This window comes from Capra hircus, chromosome 9, assembly GCF_001704415.2.
Source record: "Capra hircus breed San Clemente chromosome 9, ASM170441v1, whole genome shotgun sequence".
NCBI classification, from domain to species: domain Eukaryota; kingdom Metazoa; phylum Chordata; class Mammalia; order Artiodactyla; family Bovidae; genus Capra; species Capra hircus.
In genome coordinates, this window is record NC_030816.1 from 48574291 (window position 1) to 48597735 (window position 23445).

At 37.1% G+C, this 23445-nt stretch overlaps 1 protein-coding gene across 1 annotated transcript in view; it reads left to right on the top strand.

Moving 5' to 3' along the window:
* Window positions 1–23445, top strand: part of RNGTT (RNA guanylyltransferase and 5'-phosphatase) — a 235757-nt gene that overhangs the window by 175936 nt on the left and 36376 nt on the right. Inside the window, exon 14 of the mRNA XM_018053155.1 lies at window positions 13879–13945. Coding sequence (XP_017908644.1) covers window positions 13879–13945 — 67 coding nt within the window. The remainder of the gene's footprint in view (window positions 1–13878; window positions 13946–23445) is intronic.

A 23445-nucleotide genomic window follows, 5' to 3' on the forward strand; every position in this document is an offset into this window, starting at 1 on the left:
TTTTTGTGACTTTGTAACTATCAGTACTAGTTTATAGTAATACACTTGACCCTTGAACAAGACAGGTTTCAACTGCTCAGATCCACTTATATGTGTTTTTCTTTTTTTAAGAGAAAATACTACAGTCCAACAGGATCCATGATAGTTTGAGTCTGTAGATGAGGAACTCTGTGTAGAGAGGGTAGACTGTGAGTTACATTCAGCTTTTTCACTTTGCTGATGGTCAGTGCCCCTACTGTGTGTTGTTCAAGGGTCAACTGTATATCATTACATGTAGATGTGTATGTACACACATGCAGTATAAATACATTTACATACATGTGTGTGTGCTCAGTTGTGTCCGATTCTTTGTGACCCCATGGATTGTAGCCCACCAGGCTCCTCTGTCCATGGGATTCTCCAGGCTGGAATACTGGAGTAGGTTGCCATTTCCTCCTCTAGCGGATCTTCAGAACCCAAAGATGGAACCCGTTTCTCCAGAATTGCAGGCAGATTCTTTACCACTGAGCCACCGAGGAGGCCCATATACATTCATACATTCATACATTGATCTGTCTACAGCATCATTTCTAACTACTCAGATACTTATTCAGTCCTCAGAAGAGATTCTTTTGTGACTGTGTGATCAAAAAGAGTTAGGTAATCCTGAAGGATATTGCATCCAGAGCTTAGAAAACTAGGTCTCTTCACATTAGTAAGTGCATTTCTAGCATCCAGATAGTTCATCTCTGCTAATTTTGTCAGCCAGTCTCTATCCTCCTTTCTGACTATCTGTCTCTTTCTTTTTCTCCCTCTTTTCTTACACGTAGACATGTGTGCATCATATACATTCTGACAGATTATTTCATCCAAGTCAATTCATTTTTTCTTCTTTTTAAAACATCCTGTATTTTGAAAATATACTTTGGGTCATTTAATGTATTCCACTGATTTAGGTTAGATTGTATGAATATTAAATACATACATTATTTCAATTAACCCTCAAAACATTTCTGTGAAGTTAAGTCATAACCATTTGCCCAACAAAATACTGAGCCTACAAAGGAGCTAATTGAGTTGCCTGAAGTTGTATGGGTAATAAGCACCAAAGTTGGAAATCAGACATACAGTGTAATTTTTCAGCCACCCTTTCCACAGCATTATAACATTCTGAACAAAAAGGACCTAGAAATCTTCATCTGTGAGTCATCTGTCTCAGGATAGATTACTTCCACAAATGTTATCCATTATATAGTGATTTTTAGTTGACTCAACTTCAGAATGGCCATTCCTTCCCTGGTGACCCTCCTTGTTAATTGGCAGAGTAGGAGAAAATAGAAGATTACAGATCTTTGAGGAGAAAATAATAAGTATTCAAGTTGGAAAGGTATTAAGTCAATGGAGGGCTGGAGAGCTTAAGCAAGGGGATGAAAAGGAAGGCTAAGAATGTTTGTATAGAAATATAGATGAATTTGTAGACGACTAGACCATTCAGGTATGACCTAAATCAAATCCCTTATGATTATACAGTGGAAGTGAGAAATAGATTTAAGGGACTCGATCTGATAGAGGGCCAGATGAACTATTGGCTGAGGTTCGTGACATAGTACAGGAGACAGGGATCAAGACCATCCCCATGGAAAAGAAATGCAGACAAGCAAAATGGCTGTCTGGGGAGGCCTTACAAATAGCTGTGAAAAGAAGAGAGGCGAAAAGCAAAGGAGAAAAGGAAAGATATAAGCATCTGAATGCAGAGTTCCAAAGAATAGCAAGGAGAGAGAAGAAAGCCTTCCTCAGCGATCAATGCAAAGAAACAGAGGAAAACATCAGAATGGGAAAGACTAGAGATCTCTTCAAGAAAATTAGAGATACCAAGGGAACATTTCATGCAAAGATTGGCTCGATAAAGAACAGAAATGGTATGGACGTAACAGAAACAGAAGATATTAAGAGGTGGCAAGAATACATGGAAGAACTGTACAAAAAAGATCTTCACGACCCAGATAATCACGATGGTGTGATCACTCACCTAGAGTCAGACATCCTGGAATGTGAAGTCAAGTGGGCCTTAGAAAGCATCACTACGAACAAAGCTAGTGGAGGTGATGAAATTCCAGTTGAGCTATTTCAAAGCCTGAAAGATGATGCTGTGAAAGTGCTGCACTCAATATGCCAGAAAATTTGAGAAACTCAGCAGTGGCCACAGGACTGGAAAATGTCAGTTTTCATTCCAATCCCAAAGAAAGACAATGCCAAAGAATGCTTAAACTGCTGCACAATTGCACTCATCTCACAAGCTAGTAAATTAATGCTCAAAATTCTCCAAGCCAGGCTTCAGCAATACGTGAACCACAAACTTCCAGATGTTCAAGCTGGTTTTAGAAAAGGCAGAGGAACCAGAGATCAAATTGCCAACATCTGCTGGATCATGGAAAAAGTAAGAGAGTTCCAGAAAAACATCTATTTCTGCTTTATTGACTATGCCAAAGCCTTTGACTGTGTGAATCACAATAAACTGTGGACAATTCTGAGAGAGATGGGAATAACAGACCACCTGACTTGCCTCTTGAGAAACCTATGTGCAGGTCATGAAGCAACAGTTAGAACTGGACATGGAACAACAGACTGGTTCCAAATAGGAAAAGGAGTGTGTCAAGGCTGTATATTGTCACCTTGTTTATTTAGCTTTTATGCAGAGTACATCATGAGAAATGCTGGGCTGGAAGAAGCACAAACAGGAATCAAGATTGCCGGGAGAAATATCAATAACCTCAGATATGCAGATGACACCATCCTTATGGCAGAAAGTGAAGAGGAACTAAAAAGCCTCTTGATGAAAGTGAAAGAGGAGAGTGAAAGAGTTGGCTTAAAGCTCAACATTCAGAAAACGAAGATGATGGCATCTGGTCCCATCACTTCATGGGAAATAGATGGGGAAACAGTGTCAGACTTTATTTTGGGGGGCTCCCAAATCACTGTAGATGGTAACTGCAGCCATGAAATTAAAAGACACTTACTCCTTGGAAGAAAAGTTATGACCAACCTAGATAGCATATTCAAAAGCAGAGACATTACTTTGCCAACAAAGGTTTGTCTAGTCAAGGCTATGGTTTTTCTAGTGGTCATGTATGGATGTGAGAGTTGGACTAGGAAGAAAGCTGAGCGCCGAAGAATTGATGCTTTTGAACTGTGGTGTTGGAGAAGACTTGAGAGTCCCTTGGACTGCAAGGAGATCCAACCAGTCCATCCTAAAGGAGATCAGCCCTGGGTTTTCTTTGGAAGGAATGATGCTAAAGCTGAAACTCCAGTATTTTGGCCACCTCATGCAAAGAGTTGACTCATTGGAAAAGACTCTGATGCTGGGAGGGATTGGGGGCAGGAGGAGAAGGGGACGACCGAGGATGAGATGGCTGGACAGCATCACCGACGCGATGGACGTGAGTTTGAGTGAACTCCGGGAGATGGTGATGGACAGGGAGGCCTGGCGTGCTGTGATTCATGGGGTCGCAAAGAGTCGGACACGACTGAGCAGCTGAACTGAACTGAACTGAACAGATGAATTGGGAAATAGATAAACTGATACCTCAAGACTAAGGCTTCTCCACTCAATGAAAAATGAAGGTGTTTTTGGAATGATAGGAGAAAGAGATGATTTAAGGAGATTTAGAGATGGGAGGAGGTCTGGAACAATCTCTTTGGGAATCACTAAGAGAAAAATGTTTGAAGTTGTTGATAGACTTGTATTTTCGGAATGGTATTTTGGGACTTCCTAAAATTGTTATAAAATATACATAACATGAAACAATCTCTGTAACCATTTTTTAATTTTACAAATCAGTGATCTTAAGTACCCAGTACAGTACAGCCATCACCATTGTCAGTTTCCAGAACTTTTTGATCATTTTAAACAGAAACTCTGTACCCATTAAACGGTAACTGTGTGTTTCTTTCTCACCTTGGTCTTGGTAACTGCTTTTCTCCTTTCTGTCTTTATGAATTTGACTGTGCTGTGCACCTCATATAAGTGCAATAAACAGTTTGTCCTTTTGTGACTGGCTTCTTTCACTAATGTTTTCAGACTTCTATATTGTTTGGGGGGAATAATCAAATTGATTTCACTGTAAAGGCATGAGGATCTTTTAGTCACTTATAAAATATGGTCCTAGGCAGATGGGTAACATTTAGTATCATGCTTTATAGCATCACCAACAGTATCCAGTGATGTCTTACTTATGAATATCTCATAATTTCCTGTTGTCAGCCCAGCATATGATATTCTGGAACTTCATCTTAAATATACTTAGACTAGATTATGGTTGTTACATTACTGAAGTTAAACTATCTCACACATTATGTTGACCTTTGTTAGTTGATCAAGGTTTATATCAAGGATAAATATTGATTTATAAGCAAATAATTGATGTGCAGTATAGTATTCTGGTCACTTTTAAATTTGAAGTAAAAAGCAGAGACATTACTTTGCTAACAAAGGTCCGTCTAGTCAAGGCTATGGTTTTCCCAGTGGTCATGCATGGATGCGAGAGTTGGACTGTGAAGAAAGCTGAGCGCCAAAGAATTGATGCTTTTTGACTGTGGTGTTGGAGAAGACTCTTGAGAGTCCCCTGGACTGCAAGGAGATCCAACCAGTCCATTCTAAAGGAGATCAGCCCTGGGTTTTCTTTGGAAGGAATGATGCTAAAGCTGAAACTCCTGTACTTTGGCCACCTCATGCAAAGAGTCGACTCATTAGAAAAGACTCTGTTGCTGGGAAGGATTGGGAGCAGGAGGAAAAGGGTGCGACAGAGGATGAGATTGCTGGATGGCATCACCGACTTGATGGACATGAGTTTGAGTGAACTCCGGGAGATGGTGATGGACAGAGAGGGCTGGCGTGCTGTGATTCATGGGGTCACAAAGAGTCGGACACGACTGAGCAGCTGAACTGAACTAAACTGAATTGATAGTATTCTGGTCACTTTTAAATTTGAAGTAATTAAAAATAGTTCATTAATTATCAATGTGTTTTGAACAGATATCAAAATAAAGGTTAAAGTGAATTGTTATAGTTTAAATTCTTTTACATGAGCTATTCAACTAGGTAAAAAGTTCCTTCAAGGACTTTATAAACCAAGCCAGTCAGAAGTTACTCTGAACAAAAGAATACACTGAATTAAGGCAGGAACTGTCTGTAACTCAAAATAGGCACTTTCATAAGTGGAGTCTTGAAAATGATAAAGAATTAATTACTTAATAAAGATAGCTAATACGTGCCTTAACAATGAAAATATACTAATTCAATATCTACCATAATTTATATTTTAAGAAAAGGGATGCATATGTAATATTTAGAAGAGTATTCAAATTAAAATTAATAGTAAAGAGAAAATCAATATAATGTATATTTTATCAATGGAGACATATAGGCAGTTTGTGGTAGTTTTTACAGTTCATGTGTCAGCATTTTGTGGAGAGTTCTATGAAGCTGAAATTCAGATTTGCAGTAATTCTTTTCAGTGTAGAATATAACAGTCTTAGTCATTCTGGGGTCTGTGATTTTAAAAAACGACATTTCTCTCTTTGATTGATCATAGCTTTTATTGAAATAGCTGGTAATATGTGACATGGTGCTATAATTTAGACAGAAAAAAAATGGATTGTGAATTATATCCACTCAGCTTAAATCTCTGTTTCTTGTCTCCATGGCATCTTTTATACTTTTCTGCAAAAAAGGCCCCTTAGCATAATGTTCCTACTTTTTCCCAGGGAAAAAGGAAGGCTGACGATCAAAGTCTTATGCAGAGTATGCAAGGGAAACTTGTACAACAAAATTAGAGGGAGAAAATAAAATAAGATTCAGAATTTCCCAGTACAGGAAATGAAAGTTTTAGTCACTTATTTTTGTATGTAAACAAATGTGCTTTACATATATATCCTGGAGTCAGTTTTCAAAAAGGTGAAAATTTGTGGATATGATGAAGTTCACAGAAATTCAGATGTTTATATTTGAGGCTAATCCCTATATAAATCACTCTCCTCTCTCTTCTTTTGTAGGTAGAAGTAAACTATAGCATAATTCTTAATGATCAGTAGATAATAAAGCATGTGGGGAACTATATGTGTTAAATGATTTCCCTGTTAAAATCCACTTTTCAGACTCTTCTGCTTCTGTTTGCACAGGCAGTTCTTCAAAAAAACCAACTTGCCATTTAGAATGATCAGGGTGGATTGATTAAGAGTTATTCATAGACTGAATTTGCTTTGTGGCCTGTGAACATTTATCGAGTTTCTTTTTAAAATATATTTAGTAAAATTTGGAAGGTGAAGTTTGTACATTACTTTTTACAACTTTATTGAGGAGTAATTGATATATGATAAACTGTACATAGTTTAAGTGTGCAATTAGATTTTTGAGTGTGAAATGACCACTCCTGGAATAAGATAATGGTCATATCTATCACCCTGCAGAGTTGCCTCCTGCCCTTTGTTAATCCCTCTCTCCTGCAACACCCTTCATGCTCTTTTCTGGTAACCATGCTATTGGTATTCATTTTCTAGAATCTTAAACAATGGAAACACACAATAGGTGTGTCCTCTCTCCCCCTGCTTCTTTTAACATTAGATTAATCCATATTGTTACGTGCATCAATAGTCAATTTCTTTTTATTGCTGAGCAGCCTGTTGTTGTATAGCTGTGTCACAATTTACTTATCTCTTCACCTGTGTGTGATGGACATTTGTTATATTTTCAGTCTTCCTGTTACAGATAAAGCTGCTGTGAGACTTGGGTACAAGTCTTCTCATAGATGTGTGCTTTCATTTGTCTTGAAATGGGGCTGGCAATTTTTTTCTTTGGAGATTCAGATAGTAAGTGTGTTAGGCTTTATGGACACTGTGATCTGAAAGCTCCAGGTGGTAAGCTGGGGTAGTGGTAGGACTCACTGATTTGTTTCCTTTCTATGGGAACCACTGACCTGTGCTACCTTTTGACCAATTTCTGAAAACCATTGTACCACACTGTGTTTTTAGTTGGTTAGAGGGAGTAGGACCTAATTCAGTTCTTATTACCCTTATCATTGGCTGGAAGTAGAAATTTTATCTATACATTTTTAATGCACTTGTGTTTCTTTTTAAAAAAATTTTAATGTCGGTCCATTTAAAACCATTATACCATCATGCCCAGATATGTGAGTTCTCTGTTTTCATATTATATTTATTCCGTAGAATTTGTAGCTCCAGTACTAAGGCGGGGTCGGGAAGATCCCCTGGAAGAAGGCATGGCAACCCACTTCAGTATTCTTGTCTGGCGAATTCCATGGACAGAGGAGCCTGGCGGGCTACAGTGCATGTGGTTGCAAAGAGTTGGACACAGCTGAAGCAACTTAGCACTAATGCATGCACTAAGAAGTAGATGCAGTGACTTGTGGATTCCCTAGAAGTTTATCTCTTAGAACACTCATCTGTTTATACAAGAATATTAAAATATGTTGATATACCAGTTAATACTGTACCCTTCATATAAGAGTCAGTATTATTCTCTTACTGATTGCTTGTTTTTTTTCTTTTGTGCTTTTTATATAAAGACCTTTTATAGTATTATAGTATACATTTAATACTATATGTATATATATATGTAATAGATATATATATACAAAAAAGTACATAAAACATAAATGTACAGCTTAACAAAATTTCATGTAACCAACACACATTTAACCATTACTCAGAACAAGAAGGAAAATGTTGCTAGCACCCTAGATGCCTCCAGTATGCTATTTCTCATTCACAAGCTCCTCTCTCCCACCAAAGATGACCGTTGTCTGTACATCTGTGCTTTCTTGCTCTTTTTTATACTTTTATTACTTAGGTATCCAACTCCAAACACTGGGGTTTGGGTTTGTCTGATTTTGAAACTTACATAAATGCATCCCTATATTTTTTTATGTTTGGCTTCATGTCTCTTTAATATAATCTTATTATAATCTGTGACAGTACCTCACTTGTGCTTTTCATGCTCTTGACACTTTTTCAAGAATATTAGTCAGTTTTTATATAAAATGCCCCTTAGGCTGATCTTTTTGGGGGGATACTTTTAGGGAAGAACACCATGGAAGTGATAGAGTGCCCTTCTAGGTGCATTGTGTTGTGGTGGAGGGGGGAAGGCAGGTAAGGCTGTCGTGTTGGTAATTTTGATTATTTGGTTAGTTTTCTGAATTTCTGTACCCTGAAGTTACTGTGTGTGTGTATATATATTGTAACTAATAAATGTTTTCTGGGGAAGAACTTTGAGACTAGGCAAGTGTCATGTTTCTCATCCTACCTTCATCTTCTAGTTTTAGTATCTTTCAGTGGTTTTTGCCTGCAGCAATAGTTATCATAATGTTTCTTCAATTTCATTTTGGCAAATATTTCAAATATGGTGAATTTCAGTTTCCTTCATTCTTTCTCGGTGCATTAATAGGGATTGAAATGTAAAGAACCACTGTCCCTTCTTCCTGATATACTTATTCATATTACTGAAGACTTAGGAGTAATTCACTCCACGGGTTGTAAGCCAGCACTCTGCCTGGATTTTGCTGTTTTGGCTTTGGCCGTTGGAACACCTTCAGTTCGGCTTCTGTGAGTTTTTGATGCACTGTCATCACTTTTCCGTACCTCCTGACTTGCCAGTACCACAAGATGTTCTAGGCTCTTATAATTTTCCTTCCTCAGTCCAGAAATCAACCTTTTCTCTAAAGAGCCAAATGTTTTTGTTTTAGTTGGTGAAGATTGATGGTTGGAAACACAGATCGAAGTCCTCAGCAGGGTCGTTGCTGCTGGGTGTCATTATAGACCCTGTCAGTTGTCAGAGTTAGGAATGTATTGTATACTGACATGCACGTACACACACACTTATATTTATATCTTTATCTATCTGTGAATTTATTAAAAGCCAAGAGTTCCAGTTGATACCTCTTGATTCTAATCCAATATTATTTATTATGTTCACTCTAGCCTCTCCCCTTTTCTTATTTATAACTGTGCACAATGAGCAATCTATATCTCCTTATCCATGGAATATTTGTTTTTTAAATTCTTATATACATATGATGTATTTTCATAATTACTAACCCATACCCCTGTGTGAAACAAGTTTATGAACTCAAGGACTTATATTTATATACAGTTCTTTTTACTTGTAGACTTACAGAATATGCCAAAATTCTCTTTTCTGAAGTTGCTCCCTTAATGTGGTATACTATTCATCTGTATATGCTTACACATTATGTTAGTATTTACTTTCTGAATATCAGTGGCTAACAGCATTTCTTCATATATACCTTTGCAAAATGATTCAGCTTTCTTTTGTTTACTTCAGCATCTTATTTATCCTTCCCCAGTCTTATTTATTATTTCTGTTATTTGTGTCAGTGTATATTTCACAAAGACCATGTTCAGGTAATTTATTTCTAACAACACACAGATTCTTTATTTAAACGTGGTGGTGGTGGATTTTGTTTTTTCATGAAGCACTAGAGCATTTTGTTACTCTTATACAAGTATTTAGAAAGCAAACCAGAAGAGAAAAGTGTAGGCTACAGAAAAGTCTGTAAGGATAATAATAAACTCATTCATTTGCTCATTCATGTTTTATCTGTGCCTAATGGCATATGCTGCTTTTACTTATGTTATATTACAACTCTCAAGGAATAATGTAGGCCTTCCCAATAATGTACGTTTTCTCAAACTCAGAAGGGCCCTATTGATCCTATTCTAAGTGCCTTGACTTTCTCTTTTTCCCTGGTACTAAATGTATTAGATATAGTCTGCTCTTTGGGGAACTTGCTCTTTGGCTTAGAAGTGGGAGTTTATTTAAGTCAGTCAGTATTCAAGGTACTGTAAGTTTTTTCAAAGTATTTTATTGCAGCTGAAAAGTGTATCAGTTAGTGGGTAATGTAATTAGGGCTTGTAGACAGAACAGTTAATTTTGAGTTATTTAGCTTATTTTTAGAAAGATCCCCTTTGCCTTTTTTTAAACTTTTAATTTGAAATAATTATAGACTCAATTTCCTTTCAAAGCAGTTTTTTCTAAGCCTGATATATCATCACTGAATGATGATGAATGAGATTCTTTTAAATGATGTTCTTTCTATTACCTGCCAAGTTTTATTTTTCCTTTATGTGAGAAAATTTTCTGGAAATAATTTTGCAGCTTTCTTTCCAGAATAGATATTTGTTAATATTTGTATTTGGGAAATTGAAGCAAAATGAACATCAGTCTTGCCTATCTTTACTTTTTTCAAAAGCTCTAATAGATTTTCTTTCTTTTTCCCAATAATGCCTTCTTATTCCAAAAATTTCTTTGGTAGCCACATTGTAGAAGCATTTGATTATAAGCAAATATTTTGGGAGTTATTAGCATTTGTATAAAAATTACGTTAATATTCACCTAACAGAAGTTGCAAAATAATTACCTGGTACTAAATGAGTCAGGGTTTTTACTTTAACACATACTTTTTAACATATACATTTAAGTGCATCTATCAATGGTGAATTAATGCCTTTACTCTGGGATTTAAAATGTGATTGCTGTATAACATATGAGTACCCTGTCATAATGAAACGGTGCCTATTATTTGACAATAATTATGCATACAATCTGGCAAAATAATTTTTTGAAAGGTAAAAGCATTTTAAGAAATGTTCCATCTTATAAGTTGGAATTTTTGTTCTCAGAGTATTAATTATTTTACACATAGCAAACCTTTAAATTATGGTACATATTAAAACCCACTCAAACGAAGGTGGTAGTATAATTTATGGTAAGGAATAATATGTACATGGATGAGAAAGAACAAGATTTAAAAAGCAAAATATATATATGCTGTGTAACTAACATATTTAAGATATTTCTTGTTTAGAAGGTAGTTATTAGATAGGCAAGTTGGAGGAAGAGGGGGACACTAAATTATATATTGGCACACTTCCTGAAATGCATATGCATAGTAATTAGAGGCATTGATTTTTAAATGTCAGCCAGCTTTTCTTCTCTTCCTTTTCTAGCATCTATTTGTATGAAGTGACTATTCTTACTTCTAAAAGGAGTTTATCAAGCTTTTTGTGGACATTTGTTTTATAGGAAATAAATTACCACTGCTATATATAACTAACATTAATTTTGTGATACTAGCAATTTGTGAGTGATTTAAAGTTTTATTGATTTGATTAATTTCTTATTTGTCAAATGATGGTGAAGAAATTCTCCATTTCCCAGTTGAGACATTTGGGGACATTTCTCATGCTTTCTACTTGCATCCAGTAAAGAAGTAATGCCTTTAGTCGTTTGTAACCTTCAACAACATGTTAAAATGTGTTACTTTAAGATTCACATTCCAAACTTAAGTAGCTTTTTGCTAAACTGGTTTAATTTATTGTTGTATTTATCTGCTCTTAGCACTCTTAAAATAGCAGCCCACTCCAATATTCTTGCCTGGAGAATCCCATGGACAGAAGAGCCTGGCGAGCTCTAGTCCATGGGGTTGCAAAGAGTTAGACACAACTAAGTGGCTAACATTTAGTGGCCTTTAATACTTTATAGGCTTTTAAAGAATGTAGGGAACAGAGGATATTCCTGAGAGATGGAATATCTGTTTACCTAATTCATAAAATCGAAGATGCTTTAAAAGTGTGCTCTGTTAGTCTTACCAAGTCAATGGAAAGTTAATGTAGGTGTGGAAATTTTTCCCCTTCTCTTCTAGATTATTTGAACCTAGATCCTGGGTTGGCAAGATCCCCTGGAGGAGGGCATGGCAACCCACTCCAGTATTCTTGCCTGGAGAATCCCCATGGACAGAGGAGCCTGACAGGCTACAGTTCATGGGGTCGCAAAGAGCTGGACACGACTGAGTGACTCAGCACAGCATTAGGTTCTTTGGTCTGATAATTAAATTGACATAAGACAAGTTAGCAGGAGAAAACATATTTAAGTTGGTAGATACAGGATCCTCTGTGATAAGAGACTCAAGAGCAAGTTGGACAGTTGAGGCTTATGTGCCATCCTATGCTAAGGAGTGGGAGTAGGGCCTGGGTCTTCAAAGGGGAAGAGAGTGACTCATAGGATAATAAGACCTGATGTGTAGTATTTAGAAGTTTGCCCTGCCATGCAGGTAAGACTTGCAGATAACATCATGGTAATAGCTGTTTTTCTGGGCCAGGCCCCCTATCTAAATTCTTTTAGGTAGTTAAGGGAGAGGTGTAAGTTTTTCCTGAGTCTTCTGGATCTTGATTGCCATCAGCTGGAAATAATCCACATATGAAGTGGCATAATTTAGGCTGGCATGTTCTACCCTTCAGTAATAACACAACTGCTCACACTGTCACTTGGTGACAATGGTTATAAGACACCATAGAGTAGTTACTTTAATTATGTGCTCCTCGTACCCTGCATGACTACATGCTCCACAAATATAGTTCTTTTTTTTTAATGTTTATGTTTTTAAAATATTTTTGGCTCTTCTGGTTCTTCATTGCTGCACAGGGTTTTTTTCTCTAGTTGCAGTGAGCAGGGGCTACTCTCTAGTTGCAGTACATGGCCTTCTCATTGCGGTGGCTTCTCTTGTTCAGAACATAAGCTCTAGGGCACATGGGTTTCAGCAGTTGCAGCTCGCAGGCTCTAGAGCATAGGCTCAATGGTTGTGGTACACAGGCTTAGTTGCTTTACAGCATGTGTGATCTTCCTGGATCAGGGTTCAAACTTACGTGTCCTGCATTGACAGGTGGATTCTTGACCACTGAGCCACAAGGGAAGCCCTGATACAGCATGGTTCTAATGATGGTATTTCCTTATTCATTATGTTTCATGTAGTCAAGAATGATGTGTGCGTGCACAGTTCCTACAGTCGTGTCTGACTCTTTGCGACCCCAGGGACTGTCCATGGGAATCTCCAGGCAAGAATACTGGAGTGGGTTGCCATGCCTGCTTCAGGGGATCTTCCCCACTCAGGGATTGAACCCACATCTCCTACATTGCAGGCAGATTCTTATCTGCTGAGCCACCAGGGAAGCCCCTAGAAGTCAAGAATGGTAGACCTCTTTAAATAGGAAGGAAGGATGCAGGAAAGGTAGCCAGTTTATCCCCACCCTCTAGATGGCTTTTCACTTTTATGTGCACTTATTGTTTGTATAAAAAAATAAATATTGCTAATGAAATAAAGATATGAAGTCTGACATTCTTCATGGCCCATTTTAAGCTTTCTTTGGGTTTTCATCTCCAGCTAACTTATCCCTTTCTTGAGCCATACTTGTTTCCTTTTTATCTCAAATCTGCATTCTCAGAATTTAGTTTATAAAATTTTCCCTTTGCTTTACCCACTCATCAGAGTTAAGTCTTAATTCCATCTATTCAGGCTTCTCCAACTCCCTCCATCGCAAGTACCTCTCACTCCACTATTTTGCAATGATAAATACCCCTGCAATAGCATTTATCAGAGACTACCTTCTGTTGTAGTTAATTGTTTGTGTGTCTGCTTTTCCTGTTAGATTTTGGGAGTGAACTATTTAGGTTTGTATTAATATTATCTCTGTAGTGAATGTTATAGAAAGACAGAGTGTTTTTTGAATTGAACTCATAGATTTTTTAAATCAATGCATTGCTTAATTCTCTTCTATGGAGTGATTTTGCTGGAATTACTACTTTGTTGGATTGTTTTACATTTAAATTGCCGTTTTCAATGTTTACCCACCATTTTCTGAAGTATAAGAATTATTCCTTTGCTGGTTACTGTTCCATCATGCAAAAGACAAGAATAGTTGCATAGATATTAATTTTTTCATATTAAGTATCTTATGCAAATTTTGATAATTATGCAACCTTTTATTTAAGGAAGGATATTTTATAAATGATGTTTTTCTTTTCATTTGTAGGTTGCTTCCTCAGAACATTGGCCTTCTCTATGTTGGAGGTTATGAAAGACCCTTTGCACAAATCAAGGTATGATTGTTCACTTTCTAATATTTTTTCCTAGGTACAGTTCGTTCATCTAGAACCCACTAAAATCCTTCAAGTAACTATCACAAAAATTGGGGAGTGTGAATTATTAATTTTGTTTACTTTTACATATCTCTGCTGAAATAGTACTTCAGCTTTTCAGTAAATCAGTTGGTTTAATAATCTTGCCCATAATAAATTTGACCAGTACAATTTGGTGATTAGCTAAGAAAAATACAATTTAGAGCTTCATTACCCTATTTCCCAGTAGAATTTTTTTGACAGCTTTATTGGGGTATAATAGACATGTAAGAAAATATACATATTTAAACTGTACAGTTTGACATCCAGTTATACTTACCCTTGTGAAACCATCACTACAATCAAGACAAATGACATATCCATCCCTAAAAGTGTCTTTGTGCCCCATTGAATTCCCCCACCTCTTCCCCTTCCTTTTTCTCCTCCAGTTCCCAGGTAACCACTGATCTAATCACTATGGATTAATTTGCACTTGCCAGAATTTTATCTAAATGGAATCATACTGTATTTCTTTCTTTTGGCTTCTTTGGTTCAGTTATTATTTTGAGATTCACCCATGTTGTTACACTTCAGTAGTTCATTCCTTTTTATTGCTGAGTAATATTTCATTATATGGTTTTAGCACAGTTTCTCTATCCTTTTACATATTGAGGGACATTTGGGTTGTTTCTACTTTTTGGCTGCTATAAATAAAGCTGCTGTGAACATTTGTATACCAGTCTCTGTATGGACATATATTTTAATTTCTCTTGGGTAAATACCTAACACCAAAATGATTGAGTTAAATGGTGAAAGTGGCTCAGTCGTGTCTGACTCTTTGCAAGCCCTATACAGTCCATAGAATTCTCTAGGCCAGAATACTGGAGTGGGTAGCCTTTCCCTTCTCCAGGGGATCTTCCCAACCCAGGGATGGAACCCAGGTCTACCTGCAAATTCTTTACCAGCTGAGCCGTAAGGGAACCCCAAGAGTACTGGAGTGGATAGCCTATCTCTTCTCCAGCAGATCTTCCTGACCCAGGAATCGAACCGGGGTCTTCTGCACTACAGGCAGATTCTTTACCAACTGAGCCATGAGGGAAGCCTGAGTTAAATGGTAGCTGTATGTTTTAACTTTTTAAGAAACTATCAAACTATATTCCCACCATCAGGATGAGTGCCAGTTCCTCCATTTCATCATCAACATTTGGTATGGTCAGTCTTTGAGTTTAGGCATTCTTGTAGGTATACAGTATTTCGCTGTAGTTTTAATTTGCTCTTCTGTAATGACTAATAATATTGAGCATCTTCTCATGTACTATTTGCCATTTATACATCTCTAGTGAGGTATGTGTTCAAAAACTTGCCATTTTTTGTTTTTGTTTGTTTTCTTAAACTGTTGAGTTTTGAGCATTCTTTGTATCTTCTGAATGTAAGTCTTTTATCAGATATGGGATTTCTCTTAACAAGATCCTCAAAGAGCAAAAATTCTTAATATTGATGGAATTCAGTTTATTACTCTTTTTTCATGGCTCCTGCTTTTAGTATTGATCTAAGAAACGTTTGCCTAGCCCAGAGGCAGAAAGATTTTTCTTCTGTGTATCATTCTGGAATCTTTATAGTTTTGGGTTTTACATTTAGGTTTATTATCTAATTGAAATAATTTTTGTATGTGATGCAAAGTTCAAGGTAAAGAGGAATATTGTCCTTCCTATACCCCAACCCTTTTTGGCACGAGAATATCCAGTTGTTCTAAAACCATTTGTTAAAAAGACTATCCTTTCCACCACTGAAGTGTCTTTGCATCTCAGTTGAAAATCAGTTCACCATATGTGTGTGTGTAAATCTCTATTTCAGAACTCTTTATTCTGTTCCATTGACCTATGTGTCTATACTGTGCTTTATCAGTCATGTTCAGCTCTTTGTGACCCCATGGACTGTAGCCCACCAGGCTCCTCTGTCCACGGAATTCAGGCCAGAATACTGGAGTGGGTTGCCATGCCCTCCTCCAGGGGATCTTCCCAACCCAGGGATTAAATCCAGGTCTCCTGCATTGAAGGTGGATTCTTTACTATCTGAGCCACCAAGGAAGCCCAAGAACCCTGGAGTGGGTAGCCTAACCCTCCTCCAGGGGATCTTCCTGATCCAGGAATCAAACCAGCCTTTCCTGCATTGCAGGCAGATTCTTTACCAGCTGAGCTACAAGGGAAGCCCCCTGTGTCTGTACTATATGCCTTCACTAATAACACAGTCTTGATTTTCGTGGCTTTAAAATAAGTCATGAAATCAGGTAGTGTAAATCCTCCAAGTTTTTTCTTTTCAAAGTCCTTTCCCCTTGTGTATATGAATATTTTTATGCTTTGAAAAACAAAGGTTTTATATTGAGCCTGAATAGGACATACAAGGTATATAATACTGAGGAGGTTAGTCACATTATTGACATTATTAAATTAAATACCTTATTTAGCTACCATAGCATCAGCATTTCTTTAAATACCTTCCTTAATTTAAGACACTCAAAAGTCCATGTTAAGGTCTTAAGTTGTGAACCCTCTTGAATGTTTCTGATTCCCTAAGTAATGACAGGAATTCAGGTACTTTCTTTTTTTTCCTATTTTTAACATCCCTGGAACACAAGTGGAGCTGGCAAGAGTCTCTTCATAAGCCTCCCTCACTATCCTGTTCACCAAATTCTACAGTAAAGCCAGGAATCCTGATAAGTTTCAGCAGAAACATTTGTAAAAGCCCAACTTTTTTTCCTATCCACTGATTTGGAAAATCCTCTTTCCCCTTATTGGAACTGAAATAATGAAAAAGTGAGAGATATATTTGATACATTTAAGGAAGGGTAGAATTTGTGCGTATGTGTCTGTTACATGTTACATATTATCTCAAAAGCATAAGTGTATGTATGAGGGTGATTCCTCCATCTATTAACATATCATTTTCTTTATTCAGGCCATTTCTATCAAGCCCAGTGACAGAGGTCAATCCTTTGTCAACCCTTTATGCCTGGATAATCAACTCAATAGAAAAAAGTCCATTATTTTAGGGCATGTTTTTCCTTTGATGTTTCCATGGGAAAGGTTTCTTTCATATGCTATGAAAGGATTTCTTATCCTCATTAATTATTGAGGTTCTTTTATAATTCCTGTAGTTCTTATGAAAATGCTATATAGATCCTATCTAATTAGAATGCTTACAAGTTAATTTGAAAACAATTAAAAAAATCATAGTTGAAATGCTTGAGATTAGCCCAGAAATTTTAAGTTTCTTTCTCTGCCCCTTGCCTTGCATCTGACTTCTTCTGGTCATGAAGTACCAGTATTTTTCTCTCTTTAAACTAATATATACTATATTATATGGCATAGATGTCAGATATAAACTTTAATAAATGGAAATGGCTTTGCTTAAGAGAATATTGGTTGAAATTTTATAAATCAACATAGGAGTTTGTTCATTTGAATATTTAAGAAAAGGAATTCTCATTTCATTACCATCACAAGACTAAATGTTAGTGGCTTGGTGTTAGAGGTTACATTTGTTAAAGACACATTTCACGGTTGTATTTCTAAAAAGGAGCTCCAATTTATAAAGATCAGAAAGAAAAAAACACAAAAAGGGTGATAGATATTTGGACAAGTATTAAATGAGTTCAGAAATTTGCTATAGGGTGACAATAGATGTATGTACTATTAGTGTATAATATGAATTGTTACAACCATCTTTCTCTCCCTCCCTCCCTCCTTCACACCCTAGATACAGATGTGTACAATCATGGAACTTCATGATAGTTTTAGACCAGTACATCTATATGCTACTTTCAGGTTTCATTATTTTTAGAGCAAGTTATTCCAACTTTGCCTTTTGTATCTCCTAACATCTTCTGTAAGTCATTGGAAGGTTCTTTTTTCAAAGAAGCTCAGTCCTTAAGTTTTCTTGGGAAATTTGTCATCCGAAGAACTTGATTTTAAACACGCATGATTATGCTCTTATTTTATCCTAAAATATGATAAACCAAATAAAACACTGATCATCTTATAGTGAGTTGTAATACAGTGTAAGAAAAGAATTGTCTCACATATCCACAGCTACTGTTGAGTGCTGTGAATGAAGCACATTTCACCTTCATCCAATACTAACTTCTGTCACCATCATTGAGATTAAGATAAGTTTCTAAATGTACTGGGTTGTGTGTGATTAAGACAAGTTTCTAAATGTACTGGGTTGTGTGTGACTTAGGGTTTTCTTAAGAAAGAAATAGATTTCATTATATCTTTATATTCAGTCTTTGAAATTCAAAAGAAACATTTTGATTAAAGTAAAATTTTACTTAATTCCTATTCATATGCTTTCAGGTTGTCAGAAACTTTTTGGGGTGGTTATTTCTATACGTCTTTGCATAATACCTTTGTCTTAGTTCAGTGTGTATATAATCCTATTATCCATAGTTTATTTTTATAGACATGGTCAAGGTTAAATTATAGTTTACATTTTACACCTGTTATTCAGTGTTGTTTTCTAAAGCATTTTATAGTCTGATAAAAATCTCAGTGCTATTCTCATAGGGTTCTAGTCCTGGAGGCTCCACTTAGCAGCCAGAATCCATAAAACAAAGAAAGATTGAAGCCTGTCAGCATCACTTTTAATCAACTTAATGGTTGTTATGGAGAGTCTCAAGGCAACAGGGCTGTCCCTCCCCTCCAGGCTTGATATCAGTTGCCTCTTGCAGTCCTGTCAGCCCAAGAAGCGTGTGAAGCTGTGAGGCTGAGTCACGTACAGTTTCCACTTTGACACCACAGAACAGCGGAAAGATGTCTTCTGTATTTTAACTATGAATTCCATGCAGCAGGCGTATGTGAAAAGTAAGGAATGTAAACATTATTCTGAAGCAGCTATTTTATAATCAGTGCAGCTGAGTTATTCTCTGCCTCATGCCCAGTTCCATCTCTGCCGAGGAACTGGGTGCCGTTAGTCACAGTCTCATACTCTGAGCTTTCTGAGCTTCAATTTTTAAAAGCCTCTTTACAGCCCAGGAAATATAGGATTGGTGTTTGCATCCGTATGCATATGCAGTAGGTACAGAAAAGACTGCAAAAGAGATGGGGTCTCTCTTAGAGAATACTGAAAAAGCTAAGAAGTTTGATTCTGTCTGTTCACTGACTGATGGTGTTTTAAAAAATGTGTGGCTCATTAGATCGATCAGTTCAGTCACTTAGTCATGTCTGACTCTTTGTGACCCCATGGATGGCAGCATGCCAGGCTTCCATGTCCATCACCAACTCCTAGAACTTGTTCAGACTCAGGTCCATCGAGTCAGTGATGCCATCCAACTATTTCATCCTCTGTCGTCCCCTTCTCCTCCTGCCTTCAATCATTCCCAGCATCAGGGTCTTTTCCACTGAGTCAGATCTTCCCATCAGGTAGCCAAAGTATTGGAGTTTCAGCTTCAGCATCAGTCCTTCCAATGAATATTCAGGACTGATTTTCTTTAGGATGGACTGGTTTGATCTCCTTCCAGTCAAAGGGACTCTCAAGAGTCTTCTCCAACACCACAATTCAAAAACATCAGTTCTTCAGCGCTCACCTTTCTTTATGGTCCAATTCTCACATCCAAAACATGACTGCTGGAAAAACCATAGCTTTAACTATGCAGATCTTTGTCGGTAGAGTCAAATCTCTGCTTTTTAATATACTATCTAGGATTGTCATAGCTTTTCTTCCAAGAAGCAAGCATCTTTTAATTTCATGGCTGCAGTCACCATCTGCAGTGATTTTGGAGCCCAAGACAATAAAATCTGTTACTGTTTCCATTGTTTCCCCATCTATGTGCCATGAAGTGATAGGACCAGATGCCATGATCTTCATTTTTTAAATGTTGAATTTTAAGCCAACTTTTTCACTTTCCTCTTTCACTTTTATCAAGAGGTTCTTTAGTTCTGTTCACTTTCTGCTATAAGGGTGGTGTCATCTGCATATCTGAGCTTATTGATATTTCTCCTGGCAATCTTGATTCTAGCTTGTACTTCATCCAGTCCCGCATTTCGCATGATGTGCTCTGCATATAATTTAAATAAGCAAGGTGACAGTATACAGCCTTGACGTACTCCTTGCTCAGTTTGGAACCAGTCTGTTGTCCCGTTCTAACTGTTGCTTCTTGACTTGCATACAGATTTCTCAGGAGGTAGGTCAGGTGGTCTGGTATTCCCATCTCTTGAAGAATTTTCCACAGTTTTGTGATCCACACAGTCGAAGGCTTTAGCATAGTCAGTGAAGCAGAAGTAGATATTTTTCTGGAATTCTCTTTCATTTTCTGTGATCCAGCGGATGTTGGCAGTTTAATCTTTGGTTCCTCTGCCTTTTCTAAATCCAGCTTGAGCATCTGGAAGTTCACAGTTCACATACTGCTGATGCCTAGCTTGGAGAATTTTAAGCATTACTTTGCTAGTGTGTGAGATGAGTGCAGTTGTGTGCAGTAGTTTGAACATTCTTTAGCATTGCCTTTCTTTGGGGTTAGAATGAAAACTGACATTTTCCAGTCCTGTGACCACTGCTGAGTTTTCCAAATTTGCTGGCATACTGAATGGAACACTTTCATAGCATCATCTTTTAGGCTTTGAAATAGCTCAACTGGAACTCCATCATCTCCACTAGCTTTGTTAGATCAGTGTATTTTACTGAAGGGAATTAGTTAATATTGATACTTTTCAGTCTATAAGGTAGCTAAAGTATTACATCAGATAAAGATGCAGGCTGTAGAACTGAGTATTCTGGTTTAGTGGCTTCCTTACTTATCACTGTGAACCTGTAGGACTGTACTTTTCACTGAGTTCCAATACACATACACATACACGCATTTATATACACACAATGTAAACCAAAGTTCCAAAAGAAGTATGATGTAACCACTGTATTTTCCATTCTGTTCTGTTTATTTTTCTGTTGACTTAGTTTTTAAATGTGGGTCTCAGCACACTCAGTTAACTTCTCTCCTTGGAAAATGGGTCACGACTCACCAGCACTGCTGCGAGGTAGGACTTGTCCAGCTAATTCTGCCATCTGTCACGTTGATGCAGTACGGGAGAGTGGAGGAAGCTTATCTGCTCCTGAGTTGATGCTAGCCCTTGGCCTGGCTTCGGAGGGGACATCATGGTTGCTGGGGAGAGGGAGGAAAAGAGCATAGGGAAAGATTATTGAGAGTGGAGTTAAGGTGTTTTATGGAGCCAAGCAAAACTTCTTTCTGTTTCAACAGAATCCTAATTCTCAAGAACAAAAAAGAACCTTCCACACCTACTCTGTCTTTCGAATGATTTCATGTATTTTGAAGATAAAGAAATTAAGATCCTCCTAGATTAACAAACAGAAACAGATGAGTGAGAAATTGAGAGAAAGCAGTGGAAGCGTATCTAGATTTGTGGATTTGTGTGCCATATTCAATGAATAAGTTTTCTGTAGTACTGTGAGCAGAGAGGTAAATTTTCAATGTCTCATACTGCAGTAATCAGAGCAGGCATGAATATTTCTTTGCTGAAAGCAGATTCAAAAAGTGAAAGAAGCTTAAAAAAAAAAAAAAAAACCCCACAAACTGTTGTAAAAGCCAAAAGTCTGTCTGCTTCTGTGCAATAGCTATTAAGTCACTGACAGCATTTTATCTTGTATACTTGCTACCAGAGTGCTTCAGGGCCCTTGCAGGGCTCTCTGTGAGCCTGTATTATAACTTTCCGGACGTTTAAAGTAATGCATTGTTACCAACAAGTCATATAGAAATTGCAGACTTAGGTTTCCAAAATGTATTCAATAGCAATAGTTTTCCTGCCATTTTTACCAAGGCCGTTATGGCTATGTTATTGCCAGAATTGAGTAACACTTCAGGCCTATAGTCATACCTGTCTTAGTTTCAGTATTCTTACCTTCATGTCCTTAAAAAACTTACCTATAAGAATTTGAATTCCATAGGGCTAGACTGTGTCTTGTGTACTTCTGTACTGTCAACAGTTAACCTAGTGCCTAAGATGTAAAAGCACTAAATAAATATTTGTTAACAGTATTATTGAAGAATGCCTAGAAAACCAAATATTTTTTTATTATTACTAAGGTAGAGTTGATATGTAACATATTATTTTCAGATATGCAACGTAATGATCTAATATTGTGTACATGGCAAACAATCATTACAGTCAGTCTACTTAATATACATCACCTTGTGTGTGTATATTTAGTCGCTCAGTTGTGTCCGACTCTATTGTGACCCCATGGACTAGCCTGCCAGCCTCCTCTGTGGGATTTCTCAGGCGAGAATATTGGAGTGGGTTGCCGTTTCCTTCTCCAGGAGATCTTCATAATCCAGGGATCAAACTCGTATCTCCTGTGTCTCCTACATTGGCAGGTGGATTCTTCACCACTGAGCCACCTGGGAAGCCTTTACTCTTTAGCAACTTTCAAGTAATATACAATGTGGTGTAAGTTTCCAGTATACAATATGGTATTATTAACTGGGCTTCCAGGTGGTGCTGGTGGTAAAGAATCTGCCTGCCAGTGCAGGAGAATTAAGAGAGAGAGGTTCAATCCCTGGGTTGGGAAGATCCCCTGGAGAAGGACATGGCAAGCCACTCCAGTATTTTTGCCTAGAGAATCGCATGGACAGAGGAGCTTGGCAGGCTACAGCCCATAGGGTCACAGAGTTGGACACAACTGATGCTACTTAGAACGCATGCATACACATTATTAGCTATAGTCACCATGCTGTGATGGACAGGGAAGCCTGGCATGCTATAGTCCATGGGGTTGCAAAGAGCTGGACACAGCTGAGTAGCTGAACTGACCGACCACGCTGTTAGATTACATCCCCAGAACTTATCTCCCTTATAACTGGAGGTTTGTACCTTTTAAGGGCTTTCATCTATTTTTCCCACCCTTATCCACTGCCTGTGGCAACGACTAATTTCTTCTCTGTGTCTTTAAACTTGTGTGTTTTTTTGGTTGTTGTGTAATTTTTTTTTTGTTTTTTACAAAGTATTTACCATGAAGTTCATCAGAGTATTTAAAACTGTGGTTCTAATTGTGGTTCTATATATTTACTGCCTTAAAACTTTATTTTCTGATCTCTGTTTTTCTTGAGTTGGGATGTCTTTGAAGCAATATAAATTAATTTTCTAATTTAAGATTGTGGTTGTAAATTATTATTAATATAGTAGCTTTATTTGAAATGTAGATTTCATGAATACATTATTCTGAGAACATTTTATAAATAGTCCTCAAATTATTTTCCAGCTAAGAAAGTTAGCATTTTTCTTAGCTATAAATTCCAGTTATTTTCAATCTCTCTTGAGTTAGACACTTTATAGAAAAATATTAGCAATCATTTTAGCATATTCTAGTTTTTCTTTTTGAAAACAAGATTTATCATATCAATGTGACTCTTATTGTAAATGTGGTTTAGAGAGAAAAAGACTAAGCTTTTTTTTTGAATTTTGAAATGTTCTCAG